General features: G+C 43.2%; 1 protein-coding gene across 6 annotated transcripts in view; it reads right to left on the minus strand.

The window, feature by feature from the left end:
• Nucleotides 1-4,642: 4,642 nt before the first annotated feature.
• Rprd2 (regulation of nuclear pre-mRNA domain containing 2) overlaps nucleotides 4,643-20,942 on the minus strand; it is a 54,687-nt gene continuing 38,387 nt past the window's right edge. For 2 of the 6 annotated variants that reach the window (XM_038311786.1, XM_038311785.1), the window contains 4 exons: nucleotides 20,276-20,536; nucleotides 17,023-17,223; nucleotides 9,750-10,931; nucleotides 9,380-9,609 (listed from right to left, as the gene is read on the minus strand). In XM_038311786.1, the coding sequence (XP_038167714.1) occupies nucleotides 9,521-9,609; nucleotides 9,750-10,931; nucleotides 17,023-17,223; nucleotides 20,276-20,536 (1,733 nt within the window). In that variant the 3' untranslated portion in view covers nucleotides 9,380-9,520. Of the gene's footprint in view, nucleotides 10,932-17,022; nucleotides 17,224-20,275; nucleotides 20,537-20,942 lie in introns of all 6 variants that reach the window. The other 4 variants (XM_038311788.1, XM_038311787.1, XM_038311784.1 and 1 more) reach the window with 2 other exon arrangements.

Below are 20,942 nucleotides of genomic sequence, written 5' to 3' on the forward strand. Positions count from 1 at the left end.
CCAGGACAGAAACCCTATCAGGGGCGGGGGGGGGGGGGGTATCTGTTCCAGTTGTTGAGGTACATCTGCTGTAAATAGTTAAACTCTCAATTTTTGGTATACCATAAGAGGCACCAGCAGCAAAATGCTGCTATTACCATTGGATATAACAACTCTAAGACTGGAACAATCGGTGAAGATCGTTCCTTGGGCCCTTCCTAGTCATTCGTGGTGGACAGACTTTAAGACACAGCTAGATGTAAATTTTAATGTCGCTGTTGTGCGTGTATGAAGTATGTTTGTGGGCACAGGCAACACAGCTGTGGAGGGCAGATGCCACCCTTCTGGAGGCAGCTCTGTACTTTCACATTATGTGGGTTCTAGGGATAGAACTTAGGTTGCCAGGTTTGGGCAGCGGGTGCCTTTATCTGATGAGCCATCTTACTGGTCCCAGAAATGGAATTTGAAAAATCACAAAAGATAGTTTAAGGCCAAAAAGTGCTGATGACCTGGGCGGTGCTGGTGCAGGCCTTTAATCTCAGCACTAGGGAGACAAAGGCAGGTGGATCTCAATGAGTTCGAGGCCAGCTTAGTCTACAAAGTGAGTTCCAGGACGGCCAGGACTGTTCCACAGAGAAACCCTGTCTCAAAAAAACCAAATAAATTTAAGAAAATAACGTGCTGATGAATTTCAGGTTTGCACTCTTCCAGCATTCTGTGTCCTTCCTATAGCTGACTCCCTGACCACCTTAGAGGCATTCTCTGTTCCTTACCTAAGCTTTGTGCCTCTCATTACTACTCCAGCCTTCATCTTCCTTTATCTTTTATTCTTCTCCATTAAATCTAGGATACAGGGCTAGCTATATTTAGTTAGCTTTATCCAGTATAAACAGAAACATGGTCAGATGTGTGGAGAAGCATAAAGGGAAGTGAACTTGTTAGCGCCTGTTTGGGTTCAATTAGTCCCCTCACCTGGGGGTAAGGATGCTTAGTCCATTCCCAGACTGCAGTGGTGATAGGATCAAGGGGTCTTGTGGAAGAGTTGTCAGAAAAAGCTGCTTAACTTAGGCTTCCAGAGAGGCCCAAAGTTCTGTCTGGGGATGGCAGCTGACTTGCGTCATAGCCCACTCTGGGGCTCCATCTTCTGATATGTTAGACATCCTGAAATACAAAGAAAGAGACAAGGCTGTAGAGATTTCATGAGTGTGCACTCTTGTGGTGGGAACACAGTGTTTTAAGTAGCATTCAGAAAGGACGGCAGGCCGGGCGGTGGTGGCGCACGCCTTTAATCCCAGCACTCGGGAGGCAGAGGCAGGCGGATCTCTGAGTTCGAGGCCAGCCTGGTCTACAAGAGCTAGCTCCAGGACAGGCTCTAGAAACTACAGGGAAACCCTGTCTCGAAAAACCAGAAAGGACGGCAATGGCAGACCAAGGTTTTCTTGTGACGCTGTAACAGAGACGGGCAACAAAATGATAGACACTCAATAATCACGGAGTTAAGTATGTACTGGTCACACACTGACTAAAAAATTATTCCAGTGTCCTTTTGCTAGGATCACAGAGAGATGCCACCCTGGATGACAGCTCCTTACATTCATCCTTCAACATTTATTATGTGCAATGCACTGGGGTGGTGTTGATTGATCAGCTACCACATCATCACATATGTAACTTGTGCTGCAGTGGAGGAAGGAATGTTGTCTTATTCCCTTGCCTATTGGAGCAAACCAGACAGCTAAGGCCAATTCATTAATTAATGGTTCTCCTAGTACATGCCTTGGCTTCGGGGACCCTTAAGCCTTTAGTCTACCTGGAAAAACATCTCTGTAACTTTTTTTGCCCACCCCACTTGTACCTGAGTCCTGGGGTGCATCGCTATTACATCATTTCATCTCCTCCCTAGAACTCGGTCTAGTGTTGTGTTCCCTTTAAACCACGGGAAATGACCCCACTGCCAAATCCTAGCCTGTCCAAACCCACGGCCTGGCTTGCTCATACATCCACAATGACACCCTAAGTAAATCCGGATTACTCACAATGGATTGTGCTTGCTAACATGGATTTGCTTCCTTTTCTTTCAAACATGACTCAGATGTTTGTGGCCAAAAAGGTCTTTTCGAGTGAAGAGATAGTTTCAAGAAAAAGTCAAAAAAGGTGATGCCCCCTGACTTGCCTCTATGGTTGCAGAAAATGACTAAGAGTCACAAAAGCGTAAGGAAAGTCTGCAATGAAGGATGTTTTAGATCCTTAATCAGATTTTAGGAATTTCTCTTCTACTCTTAGACCAGGCTTCAATTAAAAAAATTGGGGAAAAAAAAAAGATCAGGAATCCTCACTTGGCTGAAGTTTTGGTAAAAGAAAGTGTTTGTTTTTATAGCTTTAAGACACTAGAAACGATCTCCAATGAGTGGCTTTCATTCACCAGGATCAGTATATAGCCCTCAAACCCATTTTACCTCCTGAAGGTAACTTTCTCCTGGGGACATGGCCTGAGCCTCACAAACGAGAACATTACCACTCATACAGCTCCAGCTCATTAAGCAAATGCTGCTGGGAACTAAAGTTTAAATAGAGGATTCGCTAGTAATGTGGAAGGTCTAACATGGGACCAATTTTATACTTTATTAACCTCTATTGGCCTCCGCAAGGACTAACTGCTCATATAGAGGCAAAGGGCTCTACCATATGAAAGCAGGCAGGGGAGCACAACTGGATGTTGTCAATGTCCTTTCTTCCCATTTTCACAGATGGCCCAAGAAAAACAGAACCGTCAGGTCCTTTCTTTTCCACAGATCAAATGTCAAAGGACTTGAACATGTTACAAATACAAGAGAATACAAAAAACTAAAATAAGAAACAAAAATTTGGAGAACATTTAGTTTGCCATGAAACCAAACAAGTCCAAGGTAGACTGGGCTAGCAACATCCTTTTGAGTCAAACATGAACAGATGATGTTTGTGTTTCTCAGGTGGCACTACAGATCTCCCTATGCCTCCGCCCAAAGAGGCTCCTGCCTAGGTGAGAACAAAGGGACCAGGAAACAAACAAAAAAGGGGAGAGGCTGGGATACTGATTCGTGCTTTGTATGTATGAGGTCCTGAGCTTGATCCCAAGCATATGAGCACGCACGCGGAGACACACACCAAAAAAAAAAAAAAAAAAAAAAAAAAAAAAAAAAAAAAAAAAAATCCTCACCCAATTCCCTTTGCCCCTAGACCAGGGCCTTTGAATGTTAAGCACATCTGCAAATTAGTCCCCTCCCCACCCACACAAAAACAAAACAAAAGCAACTTTTTAACTGAGGAAAGCATTCCTCTGTTCACAGGTTGACTCGGACTCTAGTTTTGTATCTCTTCTTCCTTTCCCTTGTCATGTTCTCCTTCTGCACAGAAACAGGTGCTTTAAGACAGCTTACAGGTGATCTTCTAGACTTGTCTTTACCACCTCAGTGACTTACTTCTCAACAATTGTGAACAGCAATTGATCAGATTTGTCTATAGTTACTCATGAGCAAGAATGAGAAACACCCTAATACTGCAAAAACCCATTCTGATGATGTTACTAAGTCTACACACAAGAGGTGGTAACTCATTCCTGTTGTGTAAGATTGATCCGAATATATCAGGCGGTAGTGGCACACGCTTTTAACCCCAGCACTCGGGAGGCAGAGGCAGAGGCAGAGGCAGAGGCAGGTGGATCTCTGAGTTCGAGGCCAGCCTGGTAAAAGAGCTAGTTCTGGGACAGGCTCCAAAACTATAGAGAAACCTGTCTCGATAAACCAAAATAAGAAAAAAAATTGATTGGCCCGAATAGAATAAAACAAACTGGAGGAGGGGAGCAGAAGCCACTTAGTTTTCACCAACATGCCCAGAGGCCAAAGAAGAAGTCTAAAAGAGGTTGCTCCTTCAGGTGCAGAGCTTTCAGTGACCAGCTGAGCTTTAGTGGAGACAAGGAAGCAAAGGTGAGTCAGACTCCAGAGTCGATGTAGTGGTACACCCTGGGAACTGGGTGTGTTCCCTAGACTGCTGCCACTTCTGAGGTCTTGTGACACGGGGAGCTTCACGAAATCAGGGCTGCTATTCAGAGCCTTCTACCCTGCCAGTGACCCAAGCCTGGCCCAGATATAGTGACTATCCCGTGTGATCCCTTTAAGCCAACATTCCATTTATTAAGCCTCACTGGGTTATGAAAAAGGATGGAGTAAGAGAGGCTACGTATGATTTCTACATGACAGGTCAATCACCAATGTCACCAAGGACAGATATAGATGACCAAAAGGACTCTTTCCCACACATTTCCCTCAACTCTTTGCTTGCTTTAAAAATGTTCCCTATAGTTAGAGATGTCCTTCAATGGTCCGTGCTTGCTTACAATGCACAAGCCATGGGTTTGATGCTTAGCACTGCAAGCCTAACAACCAAAACATCACCTTTTTTCCTTGGTTTACAGCCGTACAATATTTGGAAAACAACATATAATCTACACAGTATAACCCACTTCACTTATCGATCACTCCCTGATCGCATCCCACCCATTACAATGCAGAGGACTGAACAGAACACCGAGGAGGGCATGAAGATCTTACAGGCTCAGCCAGACTTCAGTGACAGCGCACAAGTCTAAAGAGGACAGATGGAAAAGTTCAATGTAAGAGGGGAAAAGTTAACCACACAACAAAGAAAACCACATTTTATTAAACTGGAAAACAATATTGGAGGCAATTTTCCCCAAAGCCGGGGAAGGGTAAGTGCAAGTGGCTACAGAGAAGGAACAGGTGGTCTGTGCACACATGCTTAATGTGTGTGGGTACACAGGCAGCTGTCTGTCCTTCCCCATATACCCCAGACGGCATCTTCAGGGCTACCCCCAGCTTTTCTTTCTCCATTCTGTAGCCTGTTTCTCCTTTGACCCTGGACAGTCACGCCGCATCTTCGATGGAGGAAATTTAGCATCTCTAACCACAGGTCTGTGCTACAAAAGTTGCAGTTTTGGCTCTCGAGAAGTCGTTTCTGTTTGCATTCACCAGAGCAGCCAGGGGCCCTTGGTCAAAGCCCAAATCTCAAAGAAAAATGTCAAACCTTTAGAACTGTTATTTTATTAAATGATATTAATACACATTCCAAAAGGATTTCATTGTTGTTGCCTCTAAAGCATGTACTTGTTTTCCACACTGAACACGTGAGAGTATCAATCCAACATATCTACTTTTTCCCCTAAATCTTAACAGGTTACCCCACCAATTAAAAATATGGAGGTGGGGGAGGAAGCAGTAATTTACAGCCAATTCAAAACCTAATAGCTGAAGCCTAACTGCATCAATGGTAATGTTAGGACCGAGTGGATATTCTGCGAGAAGAAAGCTGAGCCAATTTACATTGTCTAGATAGCCTTGCTGTACCATACATAACATGTTGTTTCTGATATCAGAAAGGATAAAAGTCCTACACTGCTCACTGCACCCCTCCAGGGAACCAATGGAGTTCTGCTGACCTCCTTGGGAGGGCAGAGAGGTGCAGTGAGGAGCTATCGTCTAAGCTGACTGGAGAGTGAACTCTCAGAAAACCTTTAAGGATCCTTGTTCTGATCTAGCATCAAGGAATTTTGCATGGTACTAGTGTATTCATAGAATTCTTTGTCTGTGGTTTTACAATGAGCACCAAGGACCTTAGGGACAACTACTTAATTCTGCTTCATATGACTCATGTCCTTGCTAAGACACACTATGTTGTACATTCTTTAAAAAATATCTTGTTTATTTTTTTTTTTAAACTCAGGGTAAATACAAAAGTCAGAGCATGGTACGGAGTTTAAATCACAGACACAGAAAGAATAAAATCCCTTGTTTTATCTTTATGAATACCAGAAATGTCTTTTGTTTCACTATATCACATATATACAGTTGTCTTCATTTACTGTTGCAGACGGATTTCCTTAAAATATCCAACAGCTTCACACAATCCTCACTTGCACCCTGAAAAACACTCAAGATTTTGTGGCAAAAACAAAAAATTTCCCACAAAAGCCCAACCCCTGGGGAGTCCACCCTTGAACTGTACAAAGTACTCGTTTCATGTATCGACCAGTATGCTTTTGAGGACAATTGCTTCTACTCTCCAGAAAACACTATCCTGGTACTCCCATGTTTTCTTAGAAAATCAAATAGTCAGAGAGCCTTTTCAAGTAAACAGCGGTAGAAAGAATTCACATTCCTTTATTCTAGACTGAAAAACATCACTTAATTTCTGGGGGGGACGACACCCCAATTCCGAAAGTCACAATTTTCCTGCCCTCCCACCCCCGTTTGATGCTTTTTTACTAAACAAATGTCTTAAGACTCAATATAACTATATTTCCTTTGCTTTGCTACATACCCAATCCCCTCCACAAGGTCATGGTATCATGCATTTTTGTGGACTGAACTACAGAAGTTTGAGAAAGGAAAAAAAGAGCTGGATCAAAAAGGGAAGTGAATGAGGACAATGTCTTGCACCCTTACACGGAACACAGATCCCAGACTATGTTGGACAGTTTTTCTTCTGAAAGTGGTTTGTTCTGAGGCAAAGGATTGTCTTTGATCACGTGTTGCACTTTTCTCCGTCTTTCCTACCCCACTGAGAAATTCAAAGCACTCCTTTGCTTCCTGATAGTTCCATCCTAACTTGTTAGAATCCCTTCAAAAGCCCATCACATTGTTTTACACACCTACCTGGAGATTGTTAGCATTTACCCTGGTGCAACACACCAACAGAAATTGTAGTAAGCAGTATATGCTTCCCAGATAAAGATAAAAGCACTCCAAACACAGTGATTGTCTTTCCCCTAAGTATAAGATGCAGAAACACAAACAAGCCTTCTAATGTAGGGAAGAAAATTCTTCCCTTCATGGCAATGACACAGGCAAAACATCTGTTAAGTTGACATGGGAGGTGGGCACCGAAAACATCTAGTTACTATCTGCTGAGGGCTAACTTGGATTCAACAGGACCCCACTTCCCCTGTAACGTTCCCCTGTAACAAAGGCCAGCAATACCCACGAGCAGGGTAAACAGAGGACTGAGACGGGGAAATCACTCCAAAGGCAAAGTACTCCTCTGGTAGTTAATGTTTGCAGAAAACCACCAGCAAGGCGGCACTGTAGAACGAACATCTACGTAAACATTTAAGAAGGCAAGGATAATATTTTACTACACTTGTTTAAGAATTTAGTCAGAATTAGTAACTCAGGGAGAAAGTCAGGGAAAACAGGGGGTAAGAGCTTAGAACAGATATGCAGAACCATCCAAACGCTTTCTTGTTTACAAGGACAGTTGGTCACACAGCACCATTAAATGATCCTTCCCTAGTTTACATACTATGACCATTCCTCATTTTAATATTGAAATTTTATTAGGCTTTTCACTTAAGGATGAGACTTTTTCTTTCTTTTGAGACAAAGTTCCACTATATAGCTCAAGCTGGCCTCAAACTTGCCATTCCCTCCCGTCCCTGCCTCTCTGCACTGGGACTATGGGTGTGTGCCACCATACCCAGCAAGAGAAAACTTTCTTCTACATAGATTGAAGTTTGTACCGCCTAGATTCACTGCCTGGTAATAGTGCAGAGGAGACTGCTTAAAAAAAAAACAAAGATAAAGAACTCCGTCTCAACATGCCTTTAAAATAAAGCAAATACACCTGGCAGGCTCAAAATTGCCCACATTTTGTCCTTTTGCAAACACCTCTTGGCCTTCAGCAGGGCAGAGCATACAAAGGGAGCCAAGTTGGTCCCAGAAGTTGCTTAGCTGGAGAGGGAAGGAGACAGAGATCCTCCCAACACTATTAGCAAGTTCAATCCCCAAATGACACCCCAACATATCACATGTTATTACCTGTACTGACCGAAGTTTTATTTCAAATGTAAGTTATCTTTCCAACAGAAATGGGATAAAATATTGTTCTCCTCCCTACTCCCCAAACCCACAGCCAAATGAAGTGGACTTAGTTATGTTCACTTTTTTTTTAAGGGGAAAAATGCAAGTAATTTGGGAAAGGCCCTAAGTGCACTGCCACCATGTATGCTTTCAGAATTTGGAAGGGAGGCCCTTCATTAAAAACAAACAAACAAACAAACAAACAAACAAAAAATTCAAGAGAGGAAACAAAAACAAGAAACCAAACTACTACTTCCAATGCTCTCTAGACTGTTCAAAATGCCTTCCCTGATTTCCATCAGTACCTGGGAGGGAAGAATGGGCGTTTTGGTGCAAAGAACGGAGGGCCTCTAACAAAAGGTGGCCGGGGTCTCTTTAAACTGTGGAATGGGTCTCTGCCGAGAAAAGCTTCCCTAGGCCGAAAGTCTGGCCGGGGACTCCGCAAAATCATACCACTCCGGCCGATGGCGTCTCTGTGTGCGGGACCCAAGGGAAGGCCACTGCTGCTGGTGTTGCCTCCCCCACCTCCTCCAAGGGCTGGGCCCAGATGCTCCAGAGGGCGGGAAGGCAGGCTCAGGCTCTCTCGTGCACGGCTAAGACCAGGGCCATTGAGGTCCCTGGGTCCTGTGAGCACCCCAAAATGCTCAGCCAGGGTCCCTTGAAGGAGGGAACTATGGTCCTTGGGAAAAACTGCCACAGGCCCAGTCACTCCATGCTCTGGCAGTGGTGGTGTTGGGAAAGGTACAACCCCAGAGTGGTCAACAGGAGGCGGAGGAGGGGGTGGAGTAGCAAAGGGGACACCACTCCCTCCACTGCTGCTAAGTTCCCCAGGGGGTGGGGGAGGGGGCGGGGGAGGGAACGGAACTCCGCTGTGCTCTCCAGGAGGAGGTGGTGGAGCGGCATGGGCCAGAGGTGCCTCCTTTGTAAAGGGGTTCGAAAGATCCACAGAGGGCAGGTGAGTGGGTGCCTCTCGAGAGAAGATACCACCATGATCCTTAGGAGGGGCAGGTGGGGCAGATGATGGCCCCACTGGCTCTCTTTGGAAGGGTGTCCCATGTTCCAAAGGGGATGGGGGGAGATGATGCTCAAATGTTGAGTTGAAACTGCTGGAATGAAAGCTGGCGACACTCTCCTGAAACTGGGGTGCCCGTTCCTTGTATGGCGTTGTCTTAAAGCCAGTGAGGCCTCCGCTGCTCCCACCCCCAAGGGATGCCAACTCAGAGGCACCTGAGGGACCATTGTCAAAAGAGCTGCCTGGTGTGCTCAGATCAAACCAACCTACTCTTGAAACCTCACGCCCATGTCCTCTATTTCCCTTCCCAGGAACTCGTATGGACTCTACAGTCTGTATTGGCTCCCCTGACATCCTCCTATTGGCTGCATTATGATAACCCAGAGTTTCTATGGGGGCTCCCTTTTCTTCTGTGCTATCAGGCAAGTCTAAGCAGGAGGAGGAGACGCGGGTTTCTATGCGATAGTGTTCTTCCTGTTGCTGGTCAGGGGTAGGCAAGCCGGGCTGGGTGAGGTTTGACAGACTGACACCATCACTTGAAGTACCCTTGTTGGGGGTCTGGCCAAAATGCTTATCATCTGAGGGTTTGCGCGAGGCGTTTTTAAGCATATTCTTAAACTCAATCGTCGATGTGGTGGAAATCGTGGAGGCCAGAACTTTTTCCACACCTGATGTGGGAGGGTGTCCCGTTGGAGCAGCAAGGGTATTCTGCGAAGAGAAAAGGGAACGATGTGGGACTGAGTGAGGAGAGTCTGGGTACTGCTTCTGTGGCAAAGTGAGATGCCCAGTAGTAGGCTGAGACAAGCTACTGTGGTTGGAGTCAGGGGTGAAAAATGAATCATTCTTACTCGGTGACGGTGACCGATCAGACCCAGGTTCATTCCCTCTTATGCTGAAGGCACCAAATAGCCCAGGGGGAGATGAGAGCTGATCACAGTTCTCACTAGAGTCCAGGAGGGCCCTTACAGATGGAGGGAAGGCAGACTTTACCCCAAACTCTTGGGCCCTGTGGTTATAACTGGACAAGATTGGCTGATACTCATTGGTGTCAGAAAGCTTGCTTGACTTCAGGATGGATTTGGCTGGTTTCTTCTCTAAGTTCATCACCGCAGAAGGGGGAGGCCCTGAATACTCAAAATCTCGGTAATCCTCATCTTCCTGGAAAGAAGTATCAGGGAAGAACTTTTCCTGGGACGACTCCATCAGGGAAGATGGTCTCTCTACTCCCTCCGAAGGCTGCTTGTAGGGAGAGTCACTGGCCAGGCCAAAGGGCCGATACGTAGACACAGAATTGGGGAGCTCTTGAGGGTAGCTTTCATCTCTTCCAGGGGGCGGTGATCTTGTACTGCTGGGTGTTGAGGAACCAGGGCTGATTATCTTAGATAGCAGGGACATAGTATCTACACTGCTGGATGTGGGCTTGTCCATCATCTCGTCCTGGGTGGGCGTCCCACTCCGTTCATCCCGAACAGGGGTTCCATCAATGTTGTCAGCTGAAGTGCTAGTGGGACCACGGTGGAAGTCTGAGGAATGGCTCTCTGATGGGGCACTGGATCCCAAACTGCTCAGGATTGGGATGTTTAAATTTAAGCCACTGAAACCAGGATTACCTTTTAAGAAGTTGTGGATCTTCATTTCCAGGCTTGGGGAAGTGGACTCTGATTCCAGCTTTGGCTTGGAGACCTCTGAGGATTGGCACATGGCAACTTCAGCAGGTGGGGCAGCAGGGCTAGTACTGTGGGTACCTGTAAATCCTAAAGTACTGGACGGTAATTTAAAAGTAGTGCTGGGGAGCACTGGGCTCTGCCCAACCGGCGCCTTGCTTGCTGAAGTCGAAGAGACTTCAGCAGTTGATGAGTTAGGAGAATAGTTGAAGCTTTTGGAAATAAAGGACTGCGTATTGGAGAGCAGGTTTCGCCCCTTTATGGTAGAGCCTGTGGTGCTAGCAGGGGAAGCTGTAGAGCTCTGGGATGCAGCATCACTGGCTGGCACTGGGTTCCCAGTAACACTCTGAAGCAAAGATGACAGGCCTGCGGAAACACAGAGTAGAGGAGTTAAAGAACACTACCCACAGTGATGAAAACAAGGCGGGCTTATTAGATGTGACCATTCACTCTGGTGGGAACCAGACAGACTTTAAAACATGAAGTTAAAAGGAATCCAGACTAAGCAGGCAGTGTCTAAATGTCAGAGAAAACATCAGGCCCATTTATCAACATAAGACAGCAAAGCATTCAGACATTCCCAGAACAATCCACATACAAATCCAATAATAAAAGGTCACAGGAAAGGGGGATTTTCAATGCCAGAATCATTCATAGTTTAAACAAAGCAAAGCAGGAGAGGAACGAATTCTTAACACAACATTCCAAGGCAGTATCTGTGTCTGAGCTGTGGAATCTCTCTAAACACAAATGAATATTCCCACCTTTCTATGCTTCATAATTTACTCCAATATGTTAGCATGCACTGCTGTTTTCAAGAAGCAAAGAACATACACAAAATTCAGAAATCTGCTTTAATAGAGAATATTTGAAGTCTATCTCTTGTTATATTAGTGTCACTTTTAAAATTATTTTGCATGTGTATGGGTGTTTGGCCCTCCTAGCCTCATGTTATGTCTATATGCCACGTGCATGGCCACGGAGGCCAGAAAAAGGTACTGGATCCCCTGGAACTGGAGCTACAGACTGCTGAAAGCTATGTGGGTGATGAATATCATCTCTCCAGCCCTGTCTTTTTTAGTTAATTTTTTATTTTATGTGCATTGGTGCTTTGCCATGGGTGTCAGAAGCCCTGGAACTAGAATTACAGACAGTTGTGAGTGTGGGTGCTGGGAATTGAACTTGGGTCCTCTGGAAGAGCAGTCAATGTTCTTAACCACCGAGTCCTTTCCTCACCCCAGTCTTGTCTTTTGTGGGGGACGGGAGTTTGGGGGAGGAGGGTCTCATGTAATTTAGGCTGGCATTAAATTCTAATCCTTTGAAGCTGGGATTTTAAGTGTACACTATCACATCCAGTCTTTTTTCCCTTTTAAAATTTGAATTTATTTAATTATTTATATTTGAGGCAGAATGTCAACTACCTCGCTCTGGCTGGCCTTGAACTCATGGAGCTCTGCCTGCCTCTGCTTTCTGAGTACTGAGATTAAAGGCACATGCCACTACAGCCCAGCTCTTATCTTTTTTGTGAATTATTTTTATTTATGTTTATGTGTTCAGGAGCCTGTGGATGGCGGAAGAAGGCATTACATATTCTGGAGCTAGAGTCACAGGTGGTTGTAATCTACCAGATATGAATGCTGAGAACAGAATGTGAGCCCTCTACAAGAACAGGTCATGTTCTTTTTTTTTTTTTTTGGTTTTTCGAGACAGGGTTTCTCTGTAGCTTTGGAGCCTGTCCTGGAACTAGCTCTTGTAGACCAGGCTGGTCTCGAACTCACAGAGATCCGCCTGCCTCTGCCTCCCGAGTGCTGGGATTAAAGGCATGTGCCACCACCGCCCGGCTATTTATTATTTATTTATTTATTTATTTATTTATTATGTATACAATATTCTGTCTGTGTGTATGCCTGCACACCAGAAGAGGGCACCAGACCCCATTAGAGATGGTTGTGAGCCACCATGTGGTTGCTGGGAATCGAACTCAGGATCTTTGGAAGAGCAGGCAGTGCTCTTAACCTATGAGCCGTCTCTCCAGCCCCCAGGTCATGTTCTTAACACTGTTCCAGCCCCTTTTCATTTTCTTCTAGTTTTTTTTTTTTTTTTTTTTTTGAGACAGGGTGTTGCTATCATCAAACTTTCAGTCTTCCTTTTTCTTAATAAAGGGGTGCATCACAGAGACGGCTTTCAAGACCAAGGCTGTGAAAGACAGCAATGACAAACAGAAAGCAGGCACCACAAAGATGGACAAAGCCAGGCCAAGAGAAGTGCTGATATTTACATACAAAAATGCCCAATTCCTGCTTTACCGCTAGGAAAACCTAAGGATTATTGGTTTGTACTAACTGACAATGATGAGATTCAACTGTTCACTAACTGACAAACCTCAGAACTATGAGAAAAAAAATCTTTGTTGCAGGCTAAAGTTAATGAAATCAAAGTGCTCTGAAAATGAAACAAAACAACCCCCAGGATCTCCTTACATAGCCGGGATGGACTCAAACTCATGGTATTCCTCCCTGCCAAAATTACAAATGTATACTGCCATGTCCAGGCAAAAAAACAGTCTAAAAGACAAAAAACTGAAAAGGAAGTCATACAAGATCCTGCGAACCAACCATACTTTGTCAAGTTTATTCACTTTCTAGACATAAATGAAAATTTTAGTTCTTGCTAAATCTGCCAAAAGTATCTTTTGATAAATATCTAAAGAAAATATTCCTGGGGGCTGGAGAGATGGCTCAGAGGTTAAGAGCATTGCCTGCTCTTCCAAAGATCCTGAGTTCGATTCCCAGCAACCACATGGTGGCTCACAACCATCTGTAATGGGGTCTGGTGCCCTCATCTGGTCTGCAGACATACACATAGACAGAATGTTGAATACGTAATAAATAAATAAATATTTAAAAAAGAAAATATTCCTGATACTTCAGCAGTTAGTGCTTCTTCAAAATATCAATTTAAAAATCATATTTACTAAGGAATTTAAATTTTTATCATCCTCAACTTCAGTTTTAAAATTAACTCTGTGTACAGGCACATGTGGCACCTACGTGTAGGAGCCAGAGGTCAACTTCGGCATCAGCGACTCAGGAGCCTCGGCCTGTCTGTGAGGCAAGGCCTCACTGGAGCTGGGGCTAACCCATCAGCCAAGGCAGCGGGCCAACAGGATTCTTTTGTTACTGCTTCTCTGGCACAAGGATCCCAAACACAACTCCAGGCCTGGGTTAATGTGGGTACCATGGATTAAGCTCAGGCCTGAATTTAATGTGGGTACCATGGATTAAGCTCAGGCCTGGGTTAATGTGGGTACCATGGATTGAGCTCAGGTCTTCATGCATGCACAGAAAACAATTTACTACCTGAACAAATCCTAAAGTTAATTTCAGTAAATGGGCCTCATCATGCCATGTTCATACACCATGTGTCATTAAACTTCATTAGTCACCTCTTCTCCCTCCACCCTCCTTCCTCTCTGTGGACAGAATTCCACCTGCTGTCACGGCACATCTATTTTACCCCAACCACGATCCTTTCTTCACCTCTCATGGGTCTTTATTTATTTATTTATTTTTAAGTACTTATTTATTTATTACATATACAATATTCTGTCTGTGTATATGCCTGAAGGCCAAAAGAGGGCACCAGACCTCATTACATATGGTTGTGAGCCACCATGTGGTTGCTGGAAATTGAACTCAGGACCTTTGGAAGAGGAGGCAATGCTCTTAACCGCGGAGCCATCTCTTCAGCCCATGGATCTTAATTTTAACATCTACCTTTGAGAGAAAATATGGTTATTTGTCTTTCTGTGTCTCGCTTACTCTACTTAACACAATAATCTCAGTTACGCCCATTTCCCTGCAAATGTTGGGTTTTTCAGGTTCTTCATGAGGCTGAATTAAATTAGAAGGGCAGATGTGCATATTTCATCTCTCTCGGCTGGTTCCATTTTCTGCCTACTGAAAGCAAGGCAATATTAACAAGGACACACAAGAATCCCTGTGTGTTCATGTGAGTTCTTAAGATGTAGACCCAAGAACAATCATATCTGAGCTCCATTTTCAGTCAGGAAAGTTCATCCTGACTTCCATGGTTGGCTATACCAGCTTACAAACCTACAGACCAGACACAAATTTTATTATTACTTTTTCTGCTTCACATACTGGCATAAATTTTTGCCACTGCCTCTAAGGTAGGGGTCAATTGCATCATGTCTGTCCTTTGTTTATTCTTTTATTTTTTGAGACTAGCTGCTCTAGAACTCACTATATACACCACACTGGTCTCAGACTCACAGGGATCCACCTACCTACACCTCTCAAGTGCTGTGACTACTGGTGTGAGTATGTATGACTATGACGTCTCAGACACTGTGGGCATGTGCTTTCACAGAGCACTGTTTTCTCAGATAGATACTGCCAGGCCAGTGAGATGGCTCAGCAGGTGAGACACCTGATGCCAAGCCTGAAGATCAGCGTTTGATCCTCAGCACCCACATTGTATAAGAGAACCAATTTCAACAAACTGTCCTTCAACAAATAAACAAATTAAAAAAGATATTAGACTTTCCTAATATTTGTAATATGACATTTTTGTCACTTTACTACATTTCTTTCATGTCAACAAGCCATGAAGTCTTTCATTTGAAAATTTGTCAACAGATTATGGATGACAAAAACAGAACAGAGTTCTAAGGAATTTTCTTTTCTTGTTTTTTGAAACAAGATAGGGTTTGAGATAGGGTTTCTGAACTCAAATCTGCCTGCCTTTGCCTCCAGAGTACTGGGGTTAAAGGTGTAAAAAAATTGTACTCTCAGGGTGGGAGTGGCACATGCCTTTAATCCCAGCACTCAGGTAGGAGGACTCTAAGATACAGTGATGCATCTGAAGGGGAAAAAAACTAATATGAATGACTTTAAATTTTTTACTCCATCTACAAGATGGTGGTACAAAGGGAGAACCCAAGAGCACTGTAATCTCTCTTGAGTTGTACAAGATGAGCTGTTAGAGATTATCAAACCTTTTTTTGTGCTTAAAACAACAACCACCACCCCCACAACACAGTGCTAGAAAGATGGCTCATTGGTTAAGAGCACTGACTGCTTTTCCAGAGGTCCTGAGTTCAATTCCTGGCACCCACATGGTGGCTCACAACTGTCTGTAGCTCCACTTCTAGGGGATCTGACACCCTCACCCAGACATACATGCAGACAAAAACACCAATACATATAAAAATAAATTATATATATGCATATTATACACACACACACACACACACACACACACTCACACTCACACCACCACAGAAACAGAATCCCACTGTAGCCTACGTTAGCCTTTAACTTGAAATCTGAGTATCCTAAGAACTGGGATTACTGGGAACATCAATTCTTTCCTGCTAGTTCCAATAGAGAAAGGTTTCAGATGATCACTGAATAGTATTTACTTCTATAAAATAAAATTCTTTGTTTAAAAGATAAACAATAATTTATCCAGAACAGTTTGGGGAACGGAAGTAATACATAGCTACACTGGTCTACTCAGATAGCACGGGGCTGCTCACTGTAGCAATACTGACAGGTTACACTACACACATTCCATGGCTGGAGACTAGTCTATGCATTATAGGATACTTAACAACATCTGTCTGACCTGGTTTTATAATGCTGACACTGTTCTGGAACTCCTAATTAATGGCATAATTATACTGAGATGCTTAAGAAAGGTTGTGCAGGTATCTGAGTAATAAGAATTGAAAGATCAGGTAAGATTCATGAAAAACTGAACCACTTTTATGTACAAGATGTAACTGGGAAAGACAAAAAGAGAAGTTTAAATGAGTCACAGATTACAGATAGAGGAAAAAAAGATGTATTATAGGTCAACATTAGGCCTCAACACACACCAGGTAGTGGTGGTGAACTCCTTTAATATCAGCACTTGGGAGGCAGAGGAAGGTGGATTTCTGTGAGTTCAAGGCCAGCCTGGTCTACAGAATGAGTTCTAGGACAGTCAGGACTACACAGAAAAACCTTGTCTTGAACCACCCTCATTAAAAAAAAAAAAAAAAAAAAAAAAAGTCAACACACTCTAACCCTATACTGAAATTAATATAACCCTCCAATGGTGCCATGGTGCCGGTCAGAGTATTAAATAATCAAGAAAACTGGCGTTCAGTTTTAACATCACACATCAGACAGACTTAACCAACCAAATCACTGCAACAAGCCTAGTTTTCTTACTTAATGGGATGGTAATAGACTAGATAATATTTAGTCTGTTTCAATGTTGACATTTTCAATTCTATAAATGCCACTTCACAAGTGATAACTATAAAGGCACTAAGGAGTTAACTAGAGTGTACATTTCATGACTTTGGATTCTTAGAACTAGAATACACGATTACACTGGAGACGAACATCCACAATTCAAGTCCCTCTGGCACATGTCAGTTTACCTTGGAGTGCAGGGGCTGACTGTGTCTGGGTTTTGGAAAGAGCAGAGAGAATGCTCTCTGGGGTGATCTCCACCTTCGAGAGGATATTTGCCAGAGGGTTGTGAGATGTTGTTGTGGCAGGTGCAGGTGTTTTCAGGCCACTGGTGAGGTTGCAGGGACTGGTAGGTGTTCCTGGAGAAGGTCTTGATGCAGAACTGACCCCTGGTGGCAGAAAGATGAACTCAAGAAAATGCAATATTCAATTCATGACACTTTCTACTCAATGAATGACTGTTTAATAGTAATTTTTGTGACTTATCCACAAATTGTGCCCATTTTGATACATACAAAGAAAAACACCTGAAAATATGAATTGTTCTATTTAGAATATTCTTAAAACAAACAAGCATTATGTTATGTTCACACACATTGGTTTTCAGAGCAGCAACCAGAAAAGAACCAGACAACCTACTTCTACTCTGATGATATGCCTGGTGTGTGGGCTGTGGTAGGGGGTGTGGGGGTCGGTGATGTGGGATGTCCTTCTGTACATGTGTTGCTTTTACTGGTTGACGAATAAAGCTGTTTCGGCCAAAGGCTTAGCAGAGTAAAGACAGGCAGAAAATCTAAACAGAGATATAGAGAGTGGGTGGAATCAAGGAGACGCCATGTAGAAGCTGAAGGAGAAAGATGCCAGAACATTACTAATAAGCCACTCTCATGGCAATACAGAAATGCATAGAAATGGGTTAATTTAAGATGTAAGAGCTAGCTTGGAATACACCTGAGCCATTGGCCAAACAATGTTGTAATTAATATAGTTTCTGTGTGATTATTTCAGTCTGGGAGTCTGGGAAATGAAAGCACAGTCTCTGTCAACAGGTTGGGAAGTGGGGGGAAGGGATAGGGGTAGTAACGACAAGTCTATGTTGTTGGCCAGGGTTTTTCTTTGAAACAGCCTTTAAAATGACATTATACAAACAAACTCCTTTACACTTTTACACCTCAAAATATTGGGTTGGTTATTAACACATTAAAAGGGGAAATGCAGACAGGAGAAAATAAGTAAATGAAAAATAGTCTAATTAAAAGGATAGACGCTATCTTTTCAAGGCTGACTATGACAATGGAAAGGGTTGGTAACAGTTAAATTTCCAACTACCAGGTATATAAAGGAGTATACTCTCAGGTAACAATTTAGGCCTAACACATGAAAATACTTTTTTAAAAAATTTGTTTATGGTTTATCTTTTTATTTTTATGTGCATTGGTGTGAAGGTGTCAGATCTCCTGGAACTGGATGTTCAGACAGTTGTGAGCTGCCATGTAGGTGCTGGGAATTGAACCAGAGCATAGATGAAATATCTGTTCCCTATCTTTCTGCAGTTGTGTTGTACCCTGTTCTTATTGTTGTTGTTACTATGTGGAGAGTGGGGGAGCGTGTGGAGATAGTCAGATCTCTCCAGTCACATAAGATCCTGAGAACAGTCATGAGGAGGTGGTGCACGCCTTTAATCCCAGTACTTAGGAGGCAGAGGCAGACGGATCTCTGAGTTTGAGGCCAGCGTGGTCTACAAAGCAAGTTCCAGAACAGCCAGGATTGACTGCTTTAGAGAGAAACCCTGTCTTGAATTAAAACAAACAAACAAAAAACCCAAACAAACAAACAAACAAACAAAAAACCCAAAAAACAACAAAAACAGATCCTGAGAATTGAATGCAGGGCTCATCAGGTTTGCATAGCAAAGATCTCAGCATTCTTTATAAAGCAAAATGCTGAAAACATGATATCTAATAACAAGGATTATCGTATATTACAATTAAGGTTGACATAGATAAATTTTCTTGTGTGTGTGGTATGTGCACAGGTACACACATTCACATGTGACATGGGTGTCTTCTGTCACTGTCTAATCTCTAGAGAAAGTGTCTCAAACACTGAATCTGGAACTTAGTTTCTTCTGGACTGGTTGCCAATCCCAGCCTGTCTCCACTCGCTCCAGATGGTGGGGTAGACACATATGACTAGTTTTTTCATGGGTGATGGTGATCTGAACTTAGATACTCAGACTTATGCATCAGGCATGCCGTTCACTGGACCATTTCCCTACCCACTCTCATCTTTTTTTCCAGAAAGGATTTCATGTAGCCCAGGCTATCCTTGAACTCCTGATTCTCCTGCTCTTCTTCCAACTGCGGAGACTAGATATGCACCATCACAACCAGCTAGCTGTTTAAAGAAATTTATTTATTTATTTGTTGTTTGTTTATTTATTATGTTTACAATATTCTGTCTGTGTGTATGCCTACAGGCCAGAAGAGGGTACCAGACCCCATTACAGATGGTTGTGAGCCACCATGTGGTTGCTGGGAATTGAACTCGGGACCTTTGAAAGAGCAGGCAATGCTCTTAACCGCTGAGCCATCTCTCCAGTCCCCTAGACAATTATTTAATGACATAAAAATGTATGATATAAGCCGGGCGGTGGTGGTGCACGCCTTTAATCCCAGCACTCGGGAGGCAGAGGCAGGCGGATCTCTGTGAGTTCGAGGCCAGCCTGGTCTACAAGAGCTAGTTCCAGGACAGGCTCTAAAAAAGCTGCAGAGAAACCCTGTCTCGAAAAACCAAAAAAAGAAAAAAGAAAAAAAAAAAATGTGTGATGTAAAGTTTTTAAGTAAAATGGTTTAAAATGATATAGACAATGTTTATTTTTTCTTAGTTTTTCGAAACAAAGTTTCTTTGTGTATCGTTGGTTCTCCTGGAACTCACTATATAGAGCAGAATTTAATCAACTTCAGAGATCCATTTGTCTCTGCCTCCCAAGTGCTGGGATTAAAGATATACAGCACCACTGCCCAGCCAACATTTCAACTAATAAAAGTATTACAAATACTTAATCCATCAAATTCACGCATCCATGCATATTTGTGGGTGGTTTGTTTTGATATATTAAGATTATTTTTGAGCTTTTTTTTATAATGTCTATCCATTTGTTAATGTATTTAAAATGAAAAAAAAATTGTCAGACAATGATGGCACACCCCTTTAATCCCAGAATTTGGTAAGCAGAGGCAGGTGGATCTCTGCGAGTTTGAGGTCAGCCTGACCTACAGATCGAGTGTCAGGACAGGCTACAAAGCTATGCAAAGAAACCCTCCCACCAAAAAAAAAAATTGAAGAAATTTCACCATTAACAATAAAATAAAAAATTCGATGGTTCAGTGAAAACCAAGATGGAATCCAGGTTTTACCATCCTCACTAGGCTCACTTACCAGTGTTTTTCATGACTGAAGTTAAGCTGCTAAGGATGGAACTAATTTTTGCCAGATCCACATTTGCCAGGTTTGGCAAAACCAAAGCAGGGGAAGGGGACAGAAGCGAAGTGTTCATGGGCTTTGGAAGAGGTGGAGCTGCTGTCGTGGGCACAGTTGCTGGGGCACACGGCGAGGCCTTCGAGACACTTTCTGTTGACTTTGTGGGTACAGAAGTGGAGACAGCTGGTTTTTCCAGAGGTTTTTCTTTCCTGTCCTCTACTGTTTAAACAAACAAGAGGTAACGTTATAACCTATATTCTAGATTTTACTTTCAGTATGAACCAATATTATGTCCCTAATATTTCCTACTCTGAGGGTAAAAGCCCTACTCTCACTTTATGTTTTAAAAACAAAACAAAACATAAAAGCCCCACCAGTTCCTAGCAGCCATATTAGGTGGCTCAAAACCTCTGTAACTGCAACTCCAGTAGATGCCCCCTTCCGTGTTCTGGGAGTATACACAGATATGTACACTCATACACATAATACACATAAAAAATATAAGACAGGGCTGGAGAGATGGCTCAGCGGTTAAGAGCACTGGCTGCTCTTCTAGAGGTCCTGAATTCAATTCCCATCAACCACATGGTGGCTCACAACCATCTGTAATGAGATCTGATGCTCT

This window comes from Arvicola amphibius, chromosome 14, assembly GCF_903992535.2.
Source record: "Arvicola amphibius chromosome 14, mArvAmp1.2, whole genome shotgun sequence".
NCBI classification, from domain to species: Eukaryota; Metazoa; Chordata; class Mammalia; order Rodentia; family Cricetidae; genus Arvicola; species Arvicola amphibius.